Source organism: Protomyctophum parallelum (genome assembly GCF_964188405.1).
Source record: "Protomyctophum parallelum genome assembly, chromosome: 17".
In the NCBI taxonomy this organism is placed as follows: Eukaryota; Metazoa; Chordata; class Actinopteri; order Myctophiformes; family Myctophidae; genus Protomyctophum; species Protomyctophum parallelum.
In genome coordinates, this window is record NC_139719.1 from 30767548 (window position 1) to 30787430 (window position 19883).

General features: G+C 41.3%; 2 protein-coding genes across 2 annotated transcripts; one reads left to right on the plus strand and one right to left on the minus strand.

The window, feature by feature from the left end:
• Positions 1–2891: 2891 nt before the first annotated feature.
• eme1 (essential meiotic structure-specific endonuclease 1) lies at positions 2892–12880 on the minus strand. The gene is made up of 9 exons (XM_083787267.1): positions 12656–12880; positions 11684–12542; positions 11335–11462; positions 9680–9769; positions 8608–8729; positions 6269–6413; positions 5345–5460; positions 4320–4509; positions 2892–3476 (listed from the first exon to the last, which is right to left on the minus strand). The coding sequence occupies exons 2-9, from the start codon at positions 12522–12524 to the stop codon at positions 3300–3302; spliced, it is 1809 nt and encodes a 602-aa protein (XP_083643393.1). The 5' UTR covers positions 12525–12542; positions 12656–12880; the 3' UTR covers positions 2892–3299.
• A 63-nt stretch (positions 12881–12943) lies between these two features.
• Positions 12944–18324, plus strand: mrpl27 (mitochondrial ribosomal protein L27). The gene is made up of 5 exons (XM_083788107.1): positions 12944–12996; positions 13718–13846; positions 16630–16697; positions 16809–18032; positions 18254–18324. Exons 1-4 carry the CDS (start codon positions 12957–12959, stop codon positions 17013–17015), a joined length of 444 nt encoding a protein of 147 aa, XP_083644233.1. The 5' UTR covers positions 12944–12956; the 3' UTR covers positions 17016–18032; positions 18254–18324.
• Positions 18325–19883: the final 1559 nt, after the last annotated feature.

Sequence of the window (19883 nt, forward strand, 5' to 3'; positions counted from 1 at the left end):
GACATGTTTGCACCATTGGTGAGATGCGAAAATACTTTTCGCTGTGCTGTACTTGTACTGTACATTGACAATAAATTGAATCTCATCTCATCTCATCTCATCTCATGGCTTGGCTCTGTAAGTGTGCGAGTGTGACTGAGTCAGAAGGAAAGACGAGACAAGAGAATGCAATGGGAAGGTTTCACTGTCTGCACGCAAAAGCATCTTCTTTCTCGCTCGTGTCACCGTCTAGGCTACATGCACCCAACGCGCGCACACACACACACACACAATGACAGCCTATTCCCACGGGATAATCTGTCATTATATCACACTTCAGTCATACATTTTTAATGGAACTTACAGCGGGGCTGAAAAGCCTGCATCATCCTAACCAACCCCATACTCCACTGCCACACCTGAGAATGAACAAGTCCTCCTTCAAGGTTTTTCACTACTTAGAGCATCCAAGCCTTAAAGAAATAAAACAGATTATGGATACACTTGCTCCATTTTGAAATCTTAGCATAAAGGAAACCTTCCCAAGATCATTTGTGACACTTTTGCAACTTCTCTATGCGTATTTATCTTTCACATCCATAGCTTATAAGATACATTTTCTGCCTGCCTGATCTTTTATCCAGCCTCACACCCCGCCACATTTTTTCCCCTCTCTCTCCATCCGACACATTTTTCATCCAGTGTGGCGCAATTCTGCCCCCTGCTGTGCAACTGCTGTAATAAAATTGATTTTATGCACCCTTTCAGTATTTCCCACTGGTCCAACAAAGACAAGGGTTGATTTAACATTATGGTACATCGAGTCAAATCTATTCTAACTTTATTTTTCAGGTTTGCTTATAGTCCCATTTATGAGAGAAATCTTTCATGAGACGTTAGTAATGAACACACATGACAGAGTACACTTGGAAGTCAATTAAGACGCATTGAATAACAGCCACCCTACAGATATTGTACAGTTTGTACCACGCACTGGACTGCCTTCTATCCAGTTTCAAGTAGAACAGTATTTTTTGATCATCATTATCTCAATGGAGGGCTGCCAAATACCACTTACTAAATCCTCTGTGGAACAAATCTGAGACTATCTGCCGCCAAATAGCAAGCTTACATGTATATGTCAAGTCTGTAGCAGTAATCAAAAAAGCTCTTAAGTTCTAAGGCGTTGCTATTCCCATCTCTGTTCCAAAGATGAAGCCCCATTTCATTTTTAGATTATGTCAAAAAGAGAAGGACTGTAGGGAAATAACATTACAACACCAGGACCCATTACAACACCAGGACATCTACAGTATGAAGTCTTGGATCAGCTCATAAAAAGGATAAACAATACAGATCTACAGTACTGTGGGTAGATCTATACCTGTGTAACTCAATTGTGTGACATGAACTCAGGACAGCACAAGGATACGTGCCCCATCTTCCATTATAGCAATATACTAGCTATAGCTATTCAACAACAGACATGATGTTTAAATTATTGACGAATTCAACATTAAAGAGAATTGCGTCTGGCAAATAATGATACAACAAATCAGGTACATACAATATCTTATATATGAGACAACGTTTTCTGTGAGCCTCCATGGCAGCGGTGACATTGAATTAAATCATCCAATGTACATTTGCTCGCTCTTGCGTTTAATTCAACACCTTTTTCCACATGTGAGGCCTGTTGCCATAAGCTACTCTCCGTATGCAGGCCCGGCCTAGAGTGAGACATGTTGCTCATCTCTTAAAAGGGATAGTTCTGAATTTTTTAACTTAAGCTGTATGAAATACTTGCCATTAATATAGTGGTTGCAACTGTATTAATTGATTGCCCGAGTCCCGTGGTGAGAGTTCTGCTCTGGTTTTGGTGAAAAATGAAGTTGCGTTCATTTTGTGGGGTGCACAGGGGACCACACAGTAAAAGTAAATTAATTCACAAAACTAGCATCATTTGTATTGTTTTTTTTTTTTTTTAAGAATTTTTTTTGCGGCTTACGCCTTTTATTGATTTTTGAAGGGACAGACAGTAGGCTGACAGGAAACGGGAGAGAGATGGGGGGATGACATGCAGTAAAGGCCGTGTCGGGCTCGGGAGTCGAACCCGCGGCACACTGCGACTGGATTACCAGTCAGGTGCCCAGACCGTTACGCCACGGCCTGGGCCTTCATTTGTATTGTTGACTTATTATTTCTACCATAGTGCAACTTTCTGAACCCTCTGTCATACAGAACTGTTTTTTGTGTCCATATGACTACGCCCAAAAAATTGTTCCATGTGATAGAGGGGTCAAAGTTGAAGGAAAGTTGCGCTAATATTTTAGAAATAGGTCAATACAAATGACGCTAGTTTTGTGGATTAATTTACTTTTAATGCGTGGCCCCAGTGGCCCCATCCAAATGACCAAACTACTAAATATTCACCAAAACCAGAGAAGAACTCCCACCACGGGACTCAATTAATACAGTTGCAACCACTATAAGGCTATGGCAAGTATTTCATAGAACTTAAGTTCAAAATGTGTGAACCATCCCTTTTAAGCCCATTTAACGGCTCGTTTCCCATCACTCTTTCCTCTGTTCCAGGCCCTCGCGTCACTTCTTGGTCAGATTTAATTTAGCTAATGCATTGGAAATGAGCCGTGGGCATTGCAAAGCCAAGCAGAGACAGTGGCAGTGTTTTCCACTGCACACTGTGAGAGCACACACGTTGTTGGAGACACAAGACAAGACAGAATGATATGGAAAGCATAAGGGCTGGCCACAAGTAACCGAGTCCTATAGGGGTTAACCACTAACCCTATTTTGGTCATGTTATTATAGGCAAAGATGTAGCAGTAGCAGAAGCAGATATACAAGCTCACAACGTGTCGCTTGGCGTGCATTGTTAGAAATATTTTGGGGTTAAGTGATTCACAACTGTGAGATGATGCGTTTTGCCTCAAATAATAGCTACTTGAAAAAACACTTCAGTTAGCCTTCAGTTATTAACAAGGATAAATCACTGTGCAAACAGAAATAATCCTTTAATTTGTTAGAGTTAATCATCGTAATTAATCCTCCTAACAACATGAATGTGACCTTAAATTGTGCACGATTTGAACATAATCCTACATTGCACGTAGAAAATTGAATTACTAAAAATAATGAACATGACAGGGAAGAATCACAATTTCTCAAATGAAATGGCAAAACTTTTTTAAAACACTTGAATAAAATTATTTAAACTGATAAAGCAACCATTCACCAATATGAATCAGTGTGGTTACTGAGATACTCAAGAACGTTCAAGGGAATTCCGATATGTGACGTCACATGTTGGAATCCAGCGCGTGCTGAGGATCTGATGACGTCATCATCAGAAAGAGACGCTTGGAAAGCTCAGGCCCAACCCGGCGTGTCGTGGAGGTCACGCCCGCACCGCGGCGAATCAGGAGCTCTGACAGCAAAGAGGCCTTTTCACGGTCCGTCTTGCATCGCCGGTAAGCCTGAGGCCGACATTATAGAGACCATGTAAGTAGTATGCCACGCTTGAAGACGCACTGTGAACATTTATACTCGGTAACTAAGCAGCGATTCAGTATTCAGAGCGCTCTGTTTTCGAAAGAATTTGAACAATAATGAAAAATTATGTTTAGGAATTATCATTTTGATCTAAAGCACTTCTAAACCTATGTTCCACTTCCTGCAGTACTACAGAGTACAGACCCACTTTGACATATTACGTTTCTCTGAAATATGGAAGCTGCTGAGAAAGCATTCCATTGCAATTTTGACAAATTCAAATACTAAATAGAGCTCATCCACATGATGCAGCAGTGAAAAGGGTGATTTGAACGTGTGGTGTTGAGGACCAAAAATAGCCGATGTAGAAGATCACAACACATCTCACTGCAATGTTATGTGTTGTGAGCATTAATGTGCTCACACACAAATCAGGCAATCAAGTTGCAAGTACAGACTCTATGGAATCCAAATGACTGAAGAGTTCTGGCAGTAATCAATGTACATTACATTCACACATCGACCGTGGACGCAACAAGCAACCATGCAAGACACCAACCTGTGCATCGGTAGCAGTTAGCTAGGGTTCAGTTCAATCTTCTTCTTTTATTCATGTCAGAAAGACTGACTGACATTATCTGGCTGGTGTATGATTGAACCCTTTCATGGTTTATATTGTTTATAATAGTTTTAAATCGTAATACCGAATCGCAACAACCGCATTGCAATATAACTCAAATAGGCACCCTCGTCCCACCCTTTCCTGCCCGTCCATTCATAGAAGGAAAGTCCCACAACGTGTGCGTGTGTTTGTTGACAGTGATTACCTGATTCAGGAGCTGTGGTGATGGGTAGGCAGCCAGGATGGTCGAGGCCATATCGGGGCTGACTCTGTTCAACTGTTGGATCTGTCTCTTCCACACCTGCAGTAGCCCCTTCCCAGCTCTGTCCACCCGCTGGCCTCCGGCCCACTCACTCTCCAAGTAGAAAGAAAAGACCGTGTTCTCCCTCTCTCGTCTGCAATGCATCACACATTTAGTTTGAATGTTATAATTTGTGAGAGAATGTGAGAGTGACTGTATATTAAAAGACAAGACAAGACCGGGTATAATAACAGTGTGGGTCTGAGACTCCATGTCCATCATGTATGCAGTCAGTGCCATGTCTTCTGGCCAGTGGAGTCATTGACTTAAATTATACATTAAGTTATAAAAGGAAATTACGGTAAGTGTAAGTTTCTTACTGACAGCGGAAAACGTTCTTGTGACCACCGCACTCTGACTGAAGAGGTCGCACACACCAAGAATACATTTTCAACAGGTTTATTTCTCTACATCAGGACAAACGTTTCAGCTATCCAGCCTTCATCAGTGTCCAGTGTACTGGCAGCACCCACAAGACATTTGGCAGCTATTTGTCCAGCCGTTTAGCAAAATCACCCCCGGACAGACAGATAGAATCACAGATATTCAGACCTTATTGTAGATGAATCGCCCCCGAGGAGCCACCCTGTAAAAACATTATTTTCTGATGCCTTTGAGAGTGAGACACATGAGTGAGACACATGGCACATTGGCAGAATAGGATTCTAGCAACAAATCTGCAGTTGCCCTTTAACCTAATTAAGCACATTTTGTACACATTTTCTAATAGCACTTTGGTCAACTTTGTTGTTTTTAAATGTGCTTTATAAATAAAGTTGGATTGGATAATATATATTTAGTCATTCTTAATTTGTTTTTATAAATAAATCCAAAATAGCAAGAATATCCAATTGACTATTTTTGCTATTTGTCGCATAACAAAATACTATATAGGACTTAAGTTGTTAAAGAGAAAAATACTTGCTTACTTGAAAGGAGCTTCTGCAACTGCTTTGGTTGACATGGCAATGTGATCTGAAAACTCTTTCCAGGACGTCAAGGAACGGACGGAGACTCCAGTATGAAGCTGGAGGTGCACCACAGCCTGAGTGGACATTGAAAGACAATTGAACACAAGCTCGCATTGCAAGCTTGCCGTCTATTTTCTCTAAAGTCTCAAAGGTAGGCTCTGGACAGTTCAGAAACCTGTCTACCAGTGACATCGGCAGGCAATGTATGATTTGTAAATTCAAATACAATTTAAAACGTTTTTTTAGCGATGCAAGTGTACTGTAGCAGAGTGGCTCACAACCTCAGCCTGATGGCCTAAAAATCTCCCGAGTCATAGAGATATCCCTTAGTGATCAAAATGTTGGCTTTCCATGCAGGAGACCCGGGTATGATTCCCGGGTGTTACACAAGAACAATGGCTTCTATTTCAGTGTGCCATCTTTCTAGGTAGAGAAAGGCTGTGGTTTCCATTAGCCCCCATGTTTCTGTCCACCGCCCACACCCACCTCTGACACATAAATGGTGTCATCTTATAATGAGCATTAGTGAGGAGGACCAATTATATGGAGATAAGGTTGAAAAGTGCTCTTTAAGTGTTTAACAGAGAAACAAAGAAAAGACTCAAGGAACAATTTCCTGGGTTATTAGTGGTAGGAGAGGCCATGGAAAAGATACTGTAGTAGTAGTGTCACAGCTACTGTATATTGGTAGAACACAAATGTTGTGCCGGTTAGCAATGAATAAATCGTCACACTGCAGAGAAACTTGTAATATCTAAATAGTGTGAATGGACTGCCTCCCTAGTTTACACCGCACACACTACAGCAAGTCCTACCAAGAAAGATGATGAATTATGGTGGATATTTATTTTCCTATGCATACATTTCGACTAGTCAACCTACCTCCTCCACTTCAACTCGTGACACTTCAGGTAATGTCATCTTTCCATCCTTCTTCCCCTTCTTTCTCACTGCTCCTTTTCCTGCACCTTGCTCCTCCCTCAGGACTGCTTCTCGAAACTTCTTCTGGGTTTGGGACTTGTGAGATCTGGAGTAAAATAAGGTCCTGTTTAAGAATCTACTACACACATACTTTTTCCCCCCTCTCTCAATTAGATTTTTTTTCTTTTGTTTCCCTTTGTTAGTGGAGTGATATACAGTATATAAGAAATAACATTTATAATCATTAATAACAATTTACATCGTTACAATCGTTATTTTACATAATCTAATTTAGTTCCATTGGAACACAGGTTATTCTTTCCATTTCCTGAAACGTAACAAGCAAGGTTCTGTATTCTTTTTTTTTTGTAAAAGAAGCTACTTGCATTGACCCATCAGTGTGCTGCTCAGAGTGAGCACAAAGGGAGGGGGGGGGCAGTTGGAGGTAGCGTGATTTCTTTCTACGTCCGAGCATAGACATGGTAACGCCCCGCCTGCCTCTGATTGGCCTACCGACACTGCCGACGTCTTGCCTGTCCTCCGAGATGTAAGGCTACTCCGTGGTGGGAAATAATACAAGTTACAGTACAAGAGAATGGCAACACGCGACAGTAACTTGTAATTTTGTAGAAGAGGCAAACTAATATTGTTTGTGCCGTTTGCTTTGATTAAATAATTGATTGAACAACTATGATTTGATTTGGCTGTGTTCTAAATGAAAGTGCTAGTGTTGATTATCGTGTATTAATCTAATTATAGTAAACTACCGTTAATACTAAAAAGATATTCATTTATTTCCCACCACGGAGTAACCTCGTAGCCTCGGTCCCATCCCATGCTTACTTATCTGCAAAAAGAAAACCTCTCGGCAGACTATCCAGCATGTAACCTCGCCTCACCAGGCTTTCCACCACCTCGGAGGAAAGCCTGGTCTCTGCTTCAAAAGTCTGTATGATCCGGTCGGGAGCTCTTCTACAAAAATTTAAGTTACTTCTCTTGTATTATTTCCCACCACGGGATGCTCGGAGGTAGAAAGAAATCACGCGTTGGAGGTAAGTGTCTTGCTCAGGGGCACTTAAAAGGTGAGGTGCGATGAAGCTGGAGAGGCCAAGAGTCGAATGGTGAATCTTCTGATTCACAGACGGCTGCTCTTCCTCCTTAGCCCCATTATGTTTCCAGACTTTGTGTAATGGGTTGATTATGCAATGTACCGAGTCATTGCACAGTTACACAGACAGCCTCAGCCCTCATTACAATAATTGTACAATCTTCCTAAGTTGTATAATTATTAGTAGGCTACGATAGTTGAGTTTGCTTAACTTCATTCCTATACTACTTTACCATCACTCTTACAGTACGTTTTAACAGCGGGAGACCAACGGCGAGCATCGCTTGAATTTCATTGGATATCGACCAATCGCCAACTATCGCCGGACGACGTCGCCCAAAGATGAATTATTTTTATCTTTTCGGCTGACGTTCCTCCACCCACTTTTCGACCATCGCCTGCTATCGCCTCTATCGCCAGTAGTTGCCGGGTCCCATTGACAAATAATGCACTTCCGGAAAATTCGTCTGGCTGTCGCCTGCTGTTAAAACGTACTGTAACAGCTGTTTTAACCACTTGAACTCTATATGCTTCGTTGAAGCATTGCAGCTGCAATTGGTCACTTCCTTAAATTGCCGATCTGCAATCACGTGTTTCAACATGACGCATTGTGAGCTTGAAAATCTGCTATTTTCTCTAAATGTTCAGCCATTAAGACATGCCCAGAATAAATATGCTATGGTTCAAGTGGCATCTGTGAATATTACAGATTACACTCTTAACTATTCTGTTCAAACATGGATAAAGAAATCATGATCAACTGCAGTCTTCTCTTAAGACACAACAGGGAAACACATTTTTTCTTTTGCTCTCATTTTGTTGTAACAGTGTTGTTAATTTGTTGGGAGTCCAATAAGACATCAGAATTGTGCTGCATCAGCCATAACCTGCTGTGGGCGCTAATGGAATATAGAGCACAAATGCTCACTTTATTATGTGAAATGTTGATGTTTGTTTTGCTCATTTCACAGTTCGTAAAGGAAAAGTACTACACAATTATAATTACTTACCGTATATGAGATTATTTTTTCAACACTACTGCAGTACTGCCATGCTTTCACTTCACTCGACATATTTTTAAATGTTTGCTTACCAGGAATTCCTTTGTATTCAAACTTAATGAAGCAACTAATTTTAAAGCATCTCTGCCATCTCCCCAGTTCATATTGTAAAGCAGAATTCCAGAACACACCTGTAATAGTTCTCCAAATCAATAACCACCAAGCTAAGGATCCTTCCAGGGTTATTGGTCTGCAGAGTCCGGACCCAGGAAGTGAGAGTAGGACTACAAGCTGCCGCTCCACACTTCTGTTCCTGGGTTAGGTAAGGGTGAAGGCAGAGACAAAAAGTGGAAAAGATACTATTCAAATATAAAAAAAACATTATATAGAAGTTGTTTTCCTTTTCATATCAAGGCCCATTATGTATAAAGATTGAGTGCCTTTCAAAAACGTGTACAGTATTTGTTAAAATGTTGTTATGTGGGCACGCCCACCAGTTCATTAAGTATGCCTGGTTTGCCTGATGGGTGGCAAGGTTAATTAAATAAGGTTAGGAAGCGAAGACCGTACGGTGTACTCCATGTTGCTCCCTGGAAGGAAAGAAACATGCGCAATTGAGACCAGGAAGTTGTACATGCCCAAATTTGTGCATGTACCAACTCTCCATCATTTAGCTGGGGACCACCTGGAACGTCCTAAAAGACCACTGATGGTCCCCGGACCACCGGTTGAGAACCACTGTTATATAGTACAGACTCTATACTGTAAATGTCAGGAGGACATTGTACAGATATTCTGTTATGATCCTTTATGACTATTTCTATGTATTTGGTGTATCACCATGTGTTGTTTTGCTTACTGTAAATTGCTCTGGATTAAGATAGTCTGCAAATTGTAAATTGGAGGAGATGGACCATTAGATAGATTATACGTAGTGCAGGATATTTCAAACAGACAGTCAAACAGAGGCCAGGTTATAAGTCAGTATCACAACATACAGAAGCAATAAGGCCAATCGGATGTGTGCATAACTGTATTCCCAGTTTTCGGAAGGTGGCATACTTGTTTCCTGGTCCAGTTCTGTATCCCATAGCTTTGTTTGATTGGCTCAGCAGCAGCGGGTTTGAGCTGGACACACACATCACCTTCACCTGAGGTTCAAGTTCAAATCTGCTGCTGATGTATGCCACGTTCTAAAAATTGGGATTTAAGTTATGTACAGAGCCGTTTATGTTATGTATGTTATGTAGCATCACCACCAACCTGAGTGTAGCTGTGGATCAGACTTATGAAGTCATCAACTGTTATCTGCATTACAACCTGAGCTTCTGGTGCACAGACCACATCATCTGACTGAGAGAGACAGACAGAGAGAAGGATATTAGTAATTAGTTACAGCATGTAATATTTATAAACTACTGAATTTATACAGAACTTTCACAAAACAAGGGTTACAGAGTGCTAAAATACAATAAGACAGAGGCAGTAAAATAACATACTGTAAGTCTGTAAGAGATAATAAGATCACACCCGTGTGAACTGAGTGGTGCAACTCCGTGTGGGGGTCCCAGGAACTTCTAGACCGACAGGAACACGCCCAGGGTACCGGCCCGGTTCCGGCGAGCTACCCCGTGTCCGAAAGGGTCGAGAAATTACAGTTACCATGTGGGGGTCCCCAGGGGGTCCCTCAACTGTACTGTCACTGTCCTGTCACACCCGAAATCACGTAATGGCTGCTAAAAACTCGGCTTCCCGTCATGCACCTGTGCATACTGCACAGTGTGAAGCTCAACAGCGCCACTTTGTCACCTGTCTGAACACGCACGTAAGCATACAAACAAAGGGACACACATTGCTGTTCATGGAGTGGTTGCACCACTCAAAAAGAAAGCGAGAAAAAGCTAGTCTAAAAAAGAGAGAAAAAATCACACCCGTGTGAAGTGAGGCGTGCTCTTATCATCATACATCATGTTGTAAAATGCTCAGACACTATGACATAAAATTCTCCATTCATTGTCAATGGGAATTTTGTCAATGATTTGTTCAGATTACGTTTGTGGACGGTAACGCAAAGCTGGATGTAGAAGGATGTAGGAGTGAAATGAACTGCCAATATGATCTCCTCACCAGCTCTTCTTGTGGTTAGAGTGTCCGCTTTGAGTCTGTGAGGTCGGGGTTCGATCCCCGGCCGGGTCATACCAAAGACTATAAAAATGGGACCCAATGGCCCTTTCTGAAACCAGTCTTGACTTGAAGTGCTCTCGGTAGGTTCCCTCGTCAGGAAGTGCCCCTCCAACTGAATCAAGTTCCCTTGATTAGGGTGCTGGGTATAAATAAGAAATTGGAAATACACTCGCCCTCCTTGTGCAGAAACAGGAAACAGACACCATTCGTTGCCATGGTTACCATCATGCAATTGTGTTACCTGTTATTTTGTTTGTAGTTATATTGCATTGCATCGTGTATGTTTGTGTGACATGTGGATTTCAAGGAAATACAGCGTGACTGTCAAAAATGACATGTCATATACATCCATGGTGTTTATAAATCATTGTGTTAAAAGTTGTTTTGTTTGTGGTTTCATTTATAGTTTTTTCACGGTGGGGTAAATAAAGAGCCCTTGTGAACATCAGTTGGAGCGTTGTCTATTCTGCATCAGATGAAGATTGTTTAGGAGGAGTTTATTTATCATTTATTTGTGGTGGTACTTTCATTTGTAGGTCGCGGTTCCCATGCGGACAGAGAGCAGGGCTGCACAAGGCAATCGAGTCTAGATCGGCACAGACTCGCTCTTGAGGGCTTTATAAGCTACTTCCACTCAAGGCTGAGTGACATACTAGCCCAGGGGGTTTACTTGTACATGAAGCTGCCTCACGCTACAGAAACATAGCAAAGGCTAGATCGGAGTATGTGGTTACCTGTGCAGAGGGAGATCTCCTAACCCAGGTCACACTGCGTGGAAGTGGTTGTTTCTCTATAGCACAGCTACAGCCCAAAGCCTGCAATGATGCCAGCAAAGTCCCCCCTCCTTCCAACTGTAACAAGGCTGGAAAATAAACAGTTACACAGTCAAACATCAGCCTACAAAACTCCATTACAATCCTTAACGAGCATACACTTCCTGCAAGGCATGTAATGAGATAAGTAAACACTCACAGGGTATAATTCACATTTTAATTATTTATGATGTGTCCATAAACAGACCCAAGTACCGTAAGCATTTGAGTTAATTTAACCTGTGCTTTTACTCACTGCTGCTCAACTTACCTGGGTCCACAACCACTACAATGTGTTTGATGCACTCCTCTGGCCTCAGGGCTTTGACCGTCTCTGCCAGGGCTTTCCGCTCGGCTTTCTCCCTGTCTTGCTCCTGTCTGCGCACCTCCTTGTCCGCTTGCTGAAGCTGCCTGGCATCCTTCCTCCTTAGGGCCTCCTCTCTGGAAGCCAAGATCTCCTCTGCTGTCCTCTTGGACGTCTTTCTCTTCTTGGTAGGGGACGTGTCTGCGCTTGCTGCCCAGGAGGAAGTCGTCTGAGGCAGCCAGTGTCCGGGTAAAGCTGCCGCAGCTGCGTCTTCTTCTTGCTCATCCAAATCCCCCACTTCATCCGCCCCCCGCTGAGCATGAAGGGACCTGAACAGGGGCTCTGACTTTGAAAAGACACCATGCACTGATTGATCTGGCCTGGGTGGATCTGCATGGTGCAGCTGATTATGTTTGCCATTAGTGACAGCAGAGGGCATACAAGCCACACTTTCTTGTCTCATTTTGAGTCTCAGTGCAAGAGGAATGTAGGGCGCATCGTCTTCAGAGTCGCTGCTGACCATCATGACATGGGCTGAAGTAATGGGCTGTGTACTTAAACACTGGTCGACCTCAGCTATCAGCTTAACAGATGTGACAGGGGAGTGGGAGACAGCTACATCTGTATCACAGCTTGCTACCTCTGTATCACTTAGTACATCTGTATCAGAGGCTTCAGAGCTGTCCAGGACCACTACATCTGGTTTCTGTGTGTTGCTGCTGGAGTCTTTTCTACCTTGACGGAGCAGGTCAAACAATGACCTCGGAAACTCTTCGTCCAGGTCACTGGAATCACTGCAACCGGCCATCGTATGTCAGATACAGATCTACATTTAAATACAGAATGAAACATACGATAATCTGATATGAATACCACGGTAAAACATTGCAGCATCGGTTAAAACGTGTGGTTTGTTGTTGTTAGCACCGCGTCACTTACTGCAGCCATGCCAGCCGTGTCGCAAGCACAAGAACTTTGTACAACACCCGGGGCGTCAAACTATAAATGTCGTTTAAAAAACATACGTTACGTTATTGGTGAAAAAACATGGGTGTATAATTCCAAAAACTACGTTGCTACAAGAAAGTAAACGGACTAATAATTGGTTATTTAGCCTAGTTGCTGCAGTGTGAGTGCAGACCTACGACTACTTTACTTTTTATATTTCCCCGCGTCCGATGGGAAGTATTTAGATGTTACACAGCTGACGCGCCGCGCGCGCAGTGTCACATGATCCAAGATGGCGGCGCTTACGTCCTTGATATTAAAGTCGAGAGCAGGTATAAGCATCTAAAATATGTATTTTCTTTCATGAGACTATGCGTGATTGTTAAATTTACCACGGGCTCAATTATTCTATAATGTATTCTGCACGTATAATTGACCAGAAGTTAGCAGCGTTACGTTATGCTATAGCATGAAGTGTTTCATGTCCCAGCAACACAATATATGTTGTGCCAATGTTTGTATTGTCATGAATCGGTTTCCTTTTTTAATATATTGATTGGTCATTGGCGTATATACACCCTGTACACGTTACCACGTAGACGTAGCTCAGTGAGAGCAACGACGTATAGATTAAATACGCGATACAGTTTGTAGTTGAAGTAATGCAATTACGCGATACAGTTTGTAGTTGAAGTAATGCAATTAGATTTTTATAATGGGATAAAATCGAGTGTTGTAAATACATATTGTTCTGAGGGCTCATGACTATTATTTTGATTGAATATTTTATGTATTAAGTATTAACAGTTTTGGGGAGGCAACAGAAGAGTACAGTTGAATACAAATGCAATGCTAAAAATATTTGTTTCCATTGGGGTCCTGAGCATTTAATTAATTTAAACATTTAGCACAATTTAACCTTTGAAATGTAGGGGGAAACTAAAGTACACAATGCCCTCCAACTTTAATTTCAGTGCATATCTTCAATGTAAGTTCAACACTATAGTAGTTTAGGCTGAGGTGGAATTGAACTTGACCTGTCGGTAGTTTCAGGTTTGCTGGTACCTTGCCAGTTATCTGCCTGTGAGTCACTGAGGTTTGCCTCCAAGAAGTCGGGTGGTAGCAGCAAAAACCTTGGAGGAAAGAGCCCTGGAAAGAGATACGGATTCAAGAAAGTGGATGGTAATAGTGTGAGTGTGTGTGTGTGTGTGTGTGTGTGTGTGTGTGTGTGTGTGTGTGTGTGTGTGTGTGTGTGTGTGTGTGTGTGTGTGTGTGTGTGTGTGTGTGTGTGTGTGTGTGTGTGTGTGTGTGTGTGTGTGTGTGTGTGTGTGTGTGTGTGTGTGTGTGTGAGAGAGAGAGAGAGAGAGTTCAAATAATTGTAGGGAAAAGTACAATATTTGCCTCTCTGCCTTTACTCTGTGGAGTAAAAGTATCAAAATAATGGAAACAAGTAAAGTAAAAGTACATCAAATTGTCATTAAGTAGAGTTCATAAGTAAATGTACTTTGTAATGTGCATTACTTTCAACATGCAACATCAAGTGCTACACAAAGAACACTTGAACCCTAGCATGCCTGTTCTGGGGGGAGCATTCACCAAAAATTGTTGATCTACAAGCTTGTCGCAAAACAACAAGACGCATTATGAGCTTGTAGATTGGCTATTTTTGGTGAAGAGATTTGATGTAACTAAAGTCTGTTTAACGTGGTTAAACTTATTGGCCACATTAGTGGTTTGCGTTTCATTCTACCCTATAATCAGTCAAAGTAAAACAAAACATTGTTGTCATCACTGAACATTTAATATCTTTTCACAATATATTATGATTTTAGACCTGTCATCTCGAATATAATAAAGCAATATAAGGTTTTCATTCTTTTGCATACACATACTGTATACATTGGGTAGTGATATTTTGTTTGAAAACGTGGATCTAATTTTGACCACCTGGACAAATGAGACTGTAGAGATCAATACATAGGTTATCTTCACACTATGACCCCTTTTCCACCGCTTGGTTCCCAATGGGAACCGGTTCAGTTCTTTTTGGTTTTTAGTCCATGAGCCAGAGCTCCAAAATTGGTGGGCAAACTATACCCTATATTAAATTGTTTAAAGGATCAATACAGGTAAATTATTACATGATAACCCTTCCACAGTAGTAGCTTTTTCATATTTTTGATTATTTTGCATATTTTCCTACATAATGCCTCATTTGCATATTTAAACATGTAAAATGTGTAATACAATAAATCATTGTCTTCGTGTAAGTACTCAATTGGGGAAATTTAATGGTGATAACAATCTAATATAGGTATGGTTTTGCTCCACTCAATTCATAATTAACGTTCCAATTTTGGAGCTCTGGCTCATGGACTAAAAACCACAAAGAACTGAACCGGTTCACACTGGGAACCAACCGGTGGAAAAGGGACCTATGTGCTGAAGGGTTGCCCTATGAAAAAGGGACACCTGTTATTTCACATTTAACAGATGGTTTACCAATAGTTTATGTTGACAGTGACACTGGGATAGGTCCTGGACAGTGGTGTCATGGTGTTTTTTTTACTGGTTCCACCGCGTTTTAATGACGCCACGTGCACGCATATCGCATCGCAGAACACAGTTACACATACTGTAGAACAGCTGATATAGCCTAAGCCTATTGTTAAATCGTGTATGAGAGTTTTAGACACAAACACAAAAGTAGACTTAAAATAGTCAGACAAACATCTTTACTGCACACTAGCAAAACTAAAAAGTTTGCTTTGGACGAATGAATCTGTTCCGGAGGAGGCATTATTTTTGTGTGCAGAACACCACACAGCAGTAGCCTACTGGAGCCATAGCCTACTGCTGTAAGTGTGCATGCTTACCGTGCGCTCGGATATAAACAGTTAAAGCTGTCCTGTTATGCAAAGTAGTATATATCCATTTGATTCGGCACGGTACTTGACACAGCGTGAAAATAGGGGGGGGGGGGGGGGGGAAGTCTGGTGACACGAGGTTGATTTAGGTGCGTCTTATCTTGAATCTAGGGGGACGCGTTTTATTCTAGCGTCCGTTCCGTCCCTGCACGTCAAAAACGTACTGGTACCATGGCATGGTACTGCGTTCTACGAGCATGACACCACTGGTCCTGGAGTTAATGTCAATCACATCAGACATCTGCACGCTTAAAAAAAAAAAAGATTTTAGTTTAGTTTACAGACAGTAATGTGTTCAATGTTTTGGAGTAGAAATGACAGGAAACACTGAAATTAAATAACTGATTTTTTTCTTGGATTCTTAGTTTTTTACAGCCTCAGTCATTGTTTCATTATCATACAATGAATGAGGTGATGTAATTTATTAAAGCTATAAACATGTGAGCACTAGATTTCCCCAAGATCACATTTAGATTTCCCGAAGATAACATTTGCGCTAATCATCTTTTCAAAGCCCAATAGAAATCATATGCGAGTAATGTGTATCACTGTACAAAATGATATAAGTTAAATAAATCAAATGAACATATCAGATATTAAAGGTGGAGAGTACATGCACATAACCCAATAATTAAACAGCAGGAGCCGGACAAAAATAAAATTGAAACCAAATTAAACGAGAGCCTGCACACTGCAAACTGATCCCTTATGAATTTTCTTTTCATCATGAAGTGCACAATAAATGTGGCCTAAGGGAGCAATTTTCAGCATGAACTCATCACACCTAATTTAATTCTACACATGTTGCCATGGTTGGTATATGAGCTTCTTGATATAAGCAAATGTCTGCTGCAAAAGAGGTGTCACTAATCAAATAGCAGTTGTTCATAATGAAACAGTCACATTCGGTGAGCCGAGTTTGTGTCATTTGAGAAAATACAATAATACTTGTTAATTAAGTCATGCTGTACATTACCATGATTGCCTCCAGAAAACCTGTTAAGTCATTGGCTAACTCGCCCTTTTTTTTCTCTCAAGGACATTTTGCCCATGCTGGCAACATCCTTGCGACCCAGCGCCTGATGAGGTATCACCCAGGAGCACATGTAAGTGTTGATAATTGAAAACGACAATTAGAAATACATTTCAGAACGAAAATACATTGCATGGATGCAACTCCTTACCAGTTTCTGCCTTGTAATTCCTCCTCCTTGAAGGTGGGGATGGGAACAAACAAGACGCTCTATGCCCTGGAGGATGGTATAATAAGATTCACTAAAGAAGTCTACATCCCTCCACCACGCAGCCCAGAGACCTGGAAGGTGATCACCAAGCTGCCAAAAGGTGCCGTAATCTACAAGACCTTCGTCAACGTCGTGCCCGTCAAACAGGAGGGCAAGTTCAAACTGGTGGATATGGTCTAAACCTGAGCGGACTGCAATATAATCCCCCAATTCTGTGGACTTGTGTTGGGATGGAGAACATTTTGATTAGATGTCAGTAGACTATGAATGTGTGGGCCTATAACTGCATTGTCACTCACAGGACCAGTGAGGATGTTTGACCTTTCCTCTGAAGAGACGTAATGACTGAGCAGTGTAACTTGTTGAACTGCAAAATTATTGTTTTTAATTAGTTGACATTACATTTTACTTACATGCTGTAACCTGTTACATTACAACATTGTAAGTTGTGTATGTAAATACTGTACATTATTATACAAGCATTCATTTGAATATTTGCAGCACATGTGAACAGTGATTGAGGAACCTTACTCCTTGAAGACCCAGATTAAAGTACAGTACATGTCTGCTGTATGTCCGAGGCATGATTCCAGACTGATCTTGACTCATCTTTTGGATTTAAATTAGTCAAGATTTAGGGCAGCTTACTTCTGCACGTCTGAGTGAATGCCATTACAGCATCGCTTGGCTGACCCTGCCTTTACTGCTTTTGGGATCGGCACAGTGAAAAGTGCAATTCTTTAACCAACCACTGGATGTCTCGTGTGTGTGTGTGCTCCAGTCTGACAATGAGTGTGACTCATGGTTGAAACAAACTCATTGCTATTGTCTTGATAATAATTACTTGCATCTGCATGCATACAGTTGAATGGAATAGCTGCTTACTATTTCATCAGTAAGCAACGCATTAAAACTATATACTGTATGGTGAAATTTAACCATGTTTCACACTGATTGTGTATATTCTGGGGACTATTGTTGGTCATGTATTTACATTGTAGTTTAATCAAGTCCTAAAGTGAAGATGAAAGAATAGGCTGTAATGTACCAAATGTGTATACCAAATTTGGTATGCATGCACCTTAAAGCAGTGGTTCACAAAGTGGGGCCCAGGGATGGCCAAGTAATTGAGCGACTTTGACCCGGTTTTATAATTAGGCTATTCAAAAATAAAAAGTAAATATACTGGCCCAGGCCGTAGCGTAACGGTCTGGGCACCGGACTGGTGATCCAGTCGCGGTGTGCCGCGGGTTCGACTCCCGAACCCGACACAGCCTTTACCGCATGTCATCCCCCCATCTTTCTCCCGTTTCCTGTCAGCCTACTATCTGTCCCTTAAAAAATCAATAAAAGGCGTAAGCCGCAAAAAAATATCTTAAAAAAAAAAAAAAAAAAAAGTTAATATACTGATTCACAAGCTTGTAACCTTGTAGAGCTGCTATTTTTGAAACATTTAGAAAAATCTTAAATTGTGAACTTTTTAATATTTGTACATTTAACAATACAACTCTTCACTTATAGGGTGTCCTTGGCACAGCATCATTTCAGATGTGGGTCCATGGGCAAAGAGTCAAATACATGTCTGAAAATGTCTGAGAACCGCTTGCCTGAAACATTCTCAACAGGAATCACGGAAGGGAAAGGGAACCATGGTATTTCAGTGGCTTGAGGTATGCAAGGGAGTGTGGACAGCGCCTGGTACACTTCATATGGGAGTTAGAAGGCTGTCATGAGGGGGAACAGCTGATAAATGTGAGGCGTTCGGGCAGGTTTAGAACCACTGTGTGCACATAGTTGGAATCCTGATTTAGGCAGGGAGGAGGTAGATGCTGTGTGGAGGTCCTGTTAAGCTCATCACCACTACCCTGATGGGCTAAAGAAATGTTCCAGGGATAACTGGTACATTGAGAACGCAGGGCAGGGAACCGGTGTGTCAGAACTGTTCCTTTTTCTTATAATGAGTATAAGAGGGTTCTCAAAGTGGTGTCTGGGGACCCCACTTGTTCATAAGGTTCTCAAATAGCCACTACATGCCTGTGCAGTACATCTTCAAACTATAATGAAACAAACATCGATTTTTAGACAAGTTTAGCTCAGTACACAGTTCAAGTAAGGTTCTGTGGTTAGTGTTTAACAAACTTGGGTTAAACACTAACCACAGAACCTTACTTGAACCGTGTCAAGCTAAAGCGAGAATGGCAGTAATACATGTATTGCTGCCATTCTCTCTTGCATTCAAAGCAATAAATGTTGGTGACGCGTATTTCCTTGACAGAAATGGATCTTGACTTTTAATTAAGGTATGGTATGATTTTTTTCTATGGCAATATAATCATTGCTATAGTGTTTGTTAAGAAACAGGGTCTGTCCAGGAGAGAGTACTCCTTATCAGTTTCAATTGTTTATAGCGTTTCAGTTCATTGTATATATCATGTATGTATCCTGTATTAATTCACTATCCTTATTGGATACAATTTATATCCCGGCCTGAATATGTATTTTTTGTTTATTATAGAGCAATGATTTCTATCAAAATATAGATGTATTTATTACACTTATTTTAAGGGTTAGGTTACAAGAAAATATCCCTTACCCTACCTTTAATGGGTTTGTTTTAGAAGTTTAAATGTAGTAGAATGTCAATACTAATATTACTTAATTGACTTCCTTGAATATACACTTCCAATAACATAGATGCCAGGAACACGTATACAAACAAAGAAATGACAGTGGCAGAGTTCAGCCATGGTTGAGATTTCCACATTCATTCTGACCCTCATTAACGAGTGAGTAATGAGTGCCTCAAAGCTGAATCACAGATCTATCAATAGTAGGCCTACCCTCTCAATGGAGTAATTCCTGGAACTCGTTCCTTACCTCCTGATGACATCATTGGTTCAGCTCAAATTAAGTTCTCTTGTTAAGTCTTTGGTCTGTCAGTCAGACAGATGGTGGCTGCTGGCCCTGTTGGTCTGTACTTTGTTCATTGGCATGGGTGTCCTGATTCAGGTGGGACACAGGAATGTTAGGGTTGATGTCCATGTCCAT

Bases quoted from the DNA above. Each gene is read 5' to 3' on its own strand.
- eme1 (XM_083787267.1), bottom strand. From the start codon at position 12,524: ATGGCCGGTTGCAGTGATTCCAGTGACCTGGACGAAGAGTTTCCGAGG. The intron at 9,770-11,334 runs GTAACCACATAC...TGTCTCTCTCAG, and splicing joins GGAGATCTCCCTCTGCACAG to TCAGATGATGTGGTCTGTGC. The intron at 5,461-6,268 runs GTAGGTTGACTA...ATGTCCACTCAG, and splicing joins CACGAGTTGAAGTGGAGGAG to GCTGTGGTGCACCTCCAGCT.
- mrpl27 (XM_083788107.1), top strand. From the start codon at position 12,957: ATGGCGGCGCTTACGTCCTTGATATTAAAGTCGAGAGCAG. The intron at 12,997-13,717 runs GTATAAGCATCT...CGGTAGTTTCAG, and splicing joins GATATTAAAGTCGAGAGCAG to GTTTGCTGGTACCTTGCCAG. The intron at 13,847-16,629 runs GTAATAGTGTGA...TTTTCTCTCAAG, and splicing joins CGGATTCAAGAAAGTGGATG to GACATTTTGCCCATGCTGGC.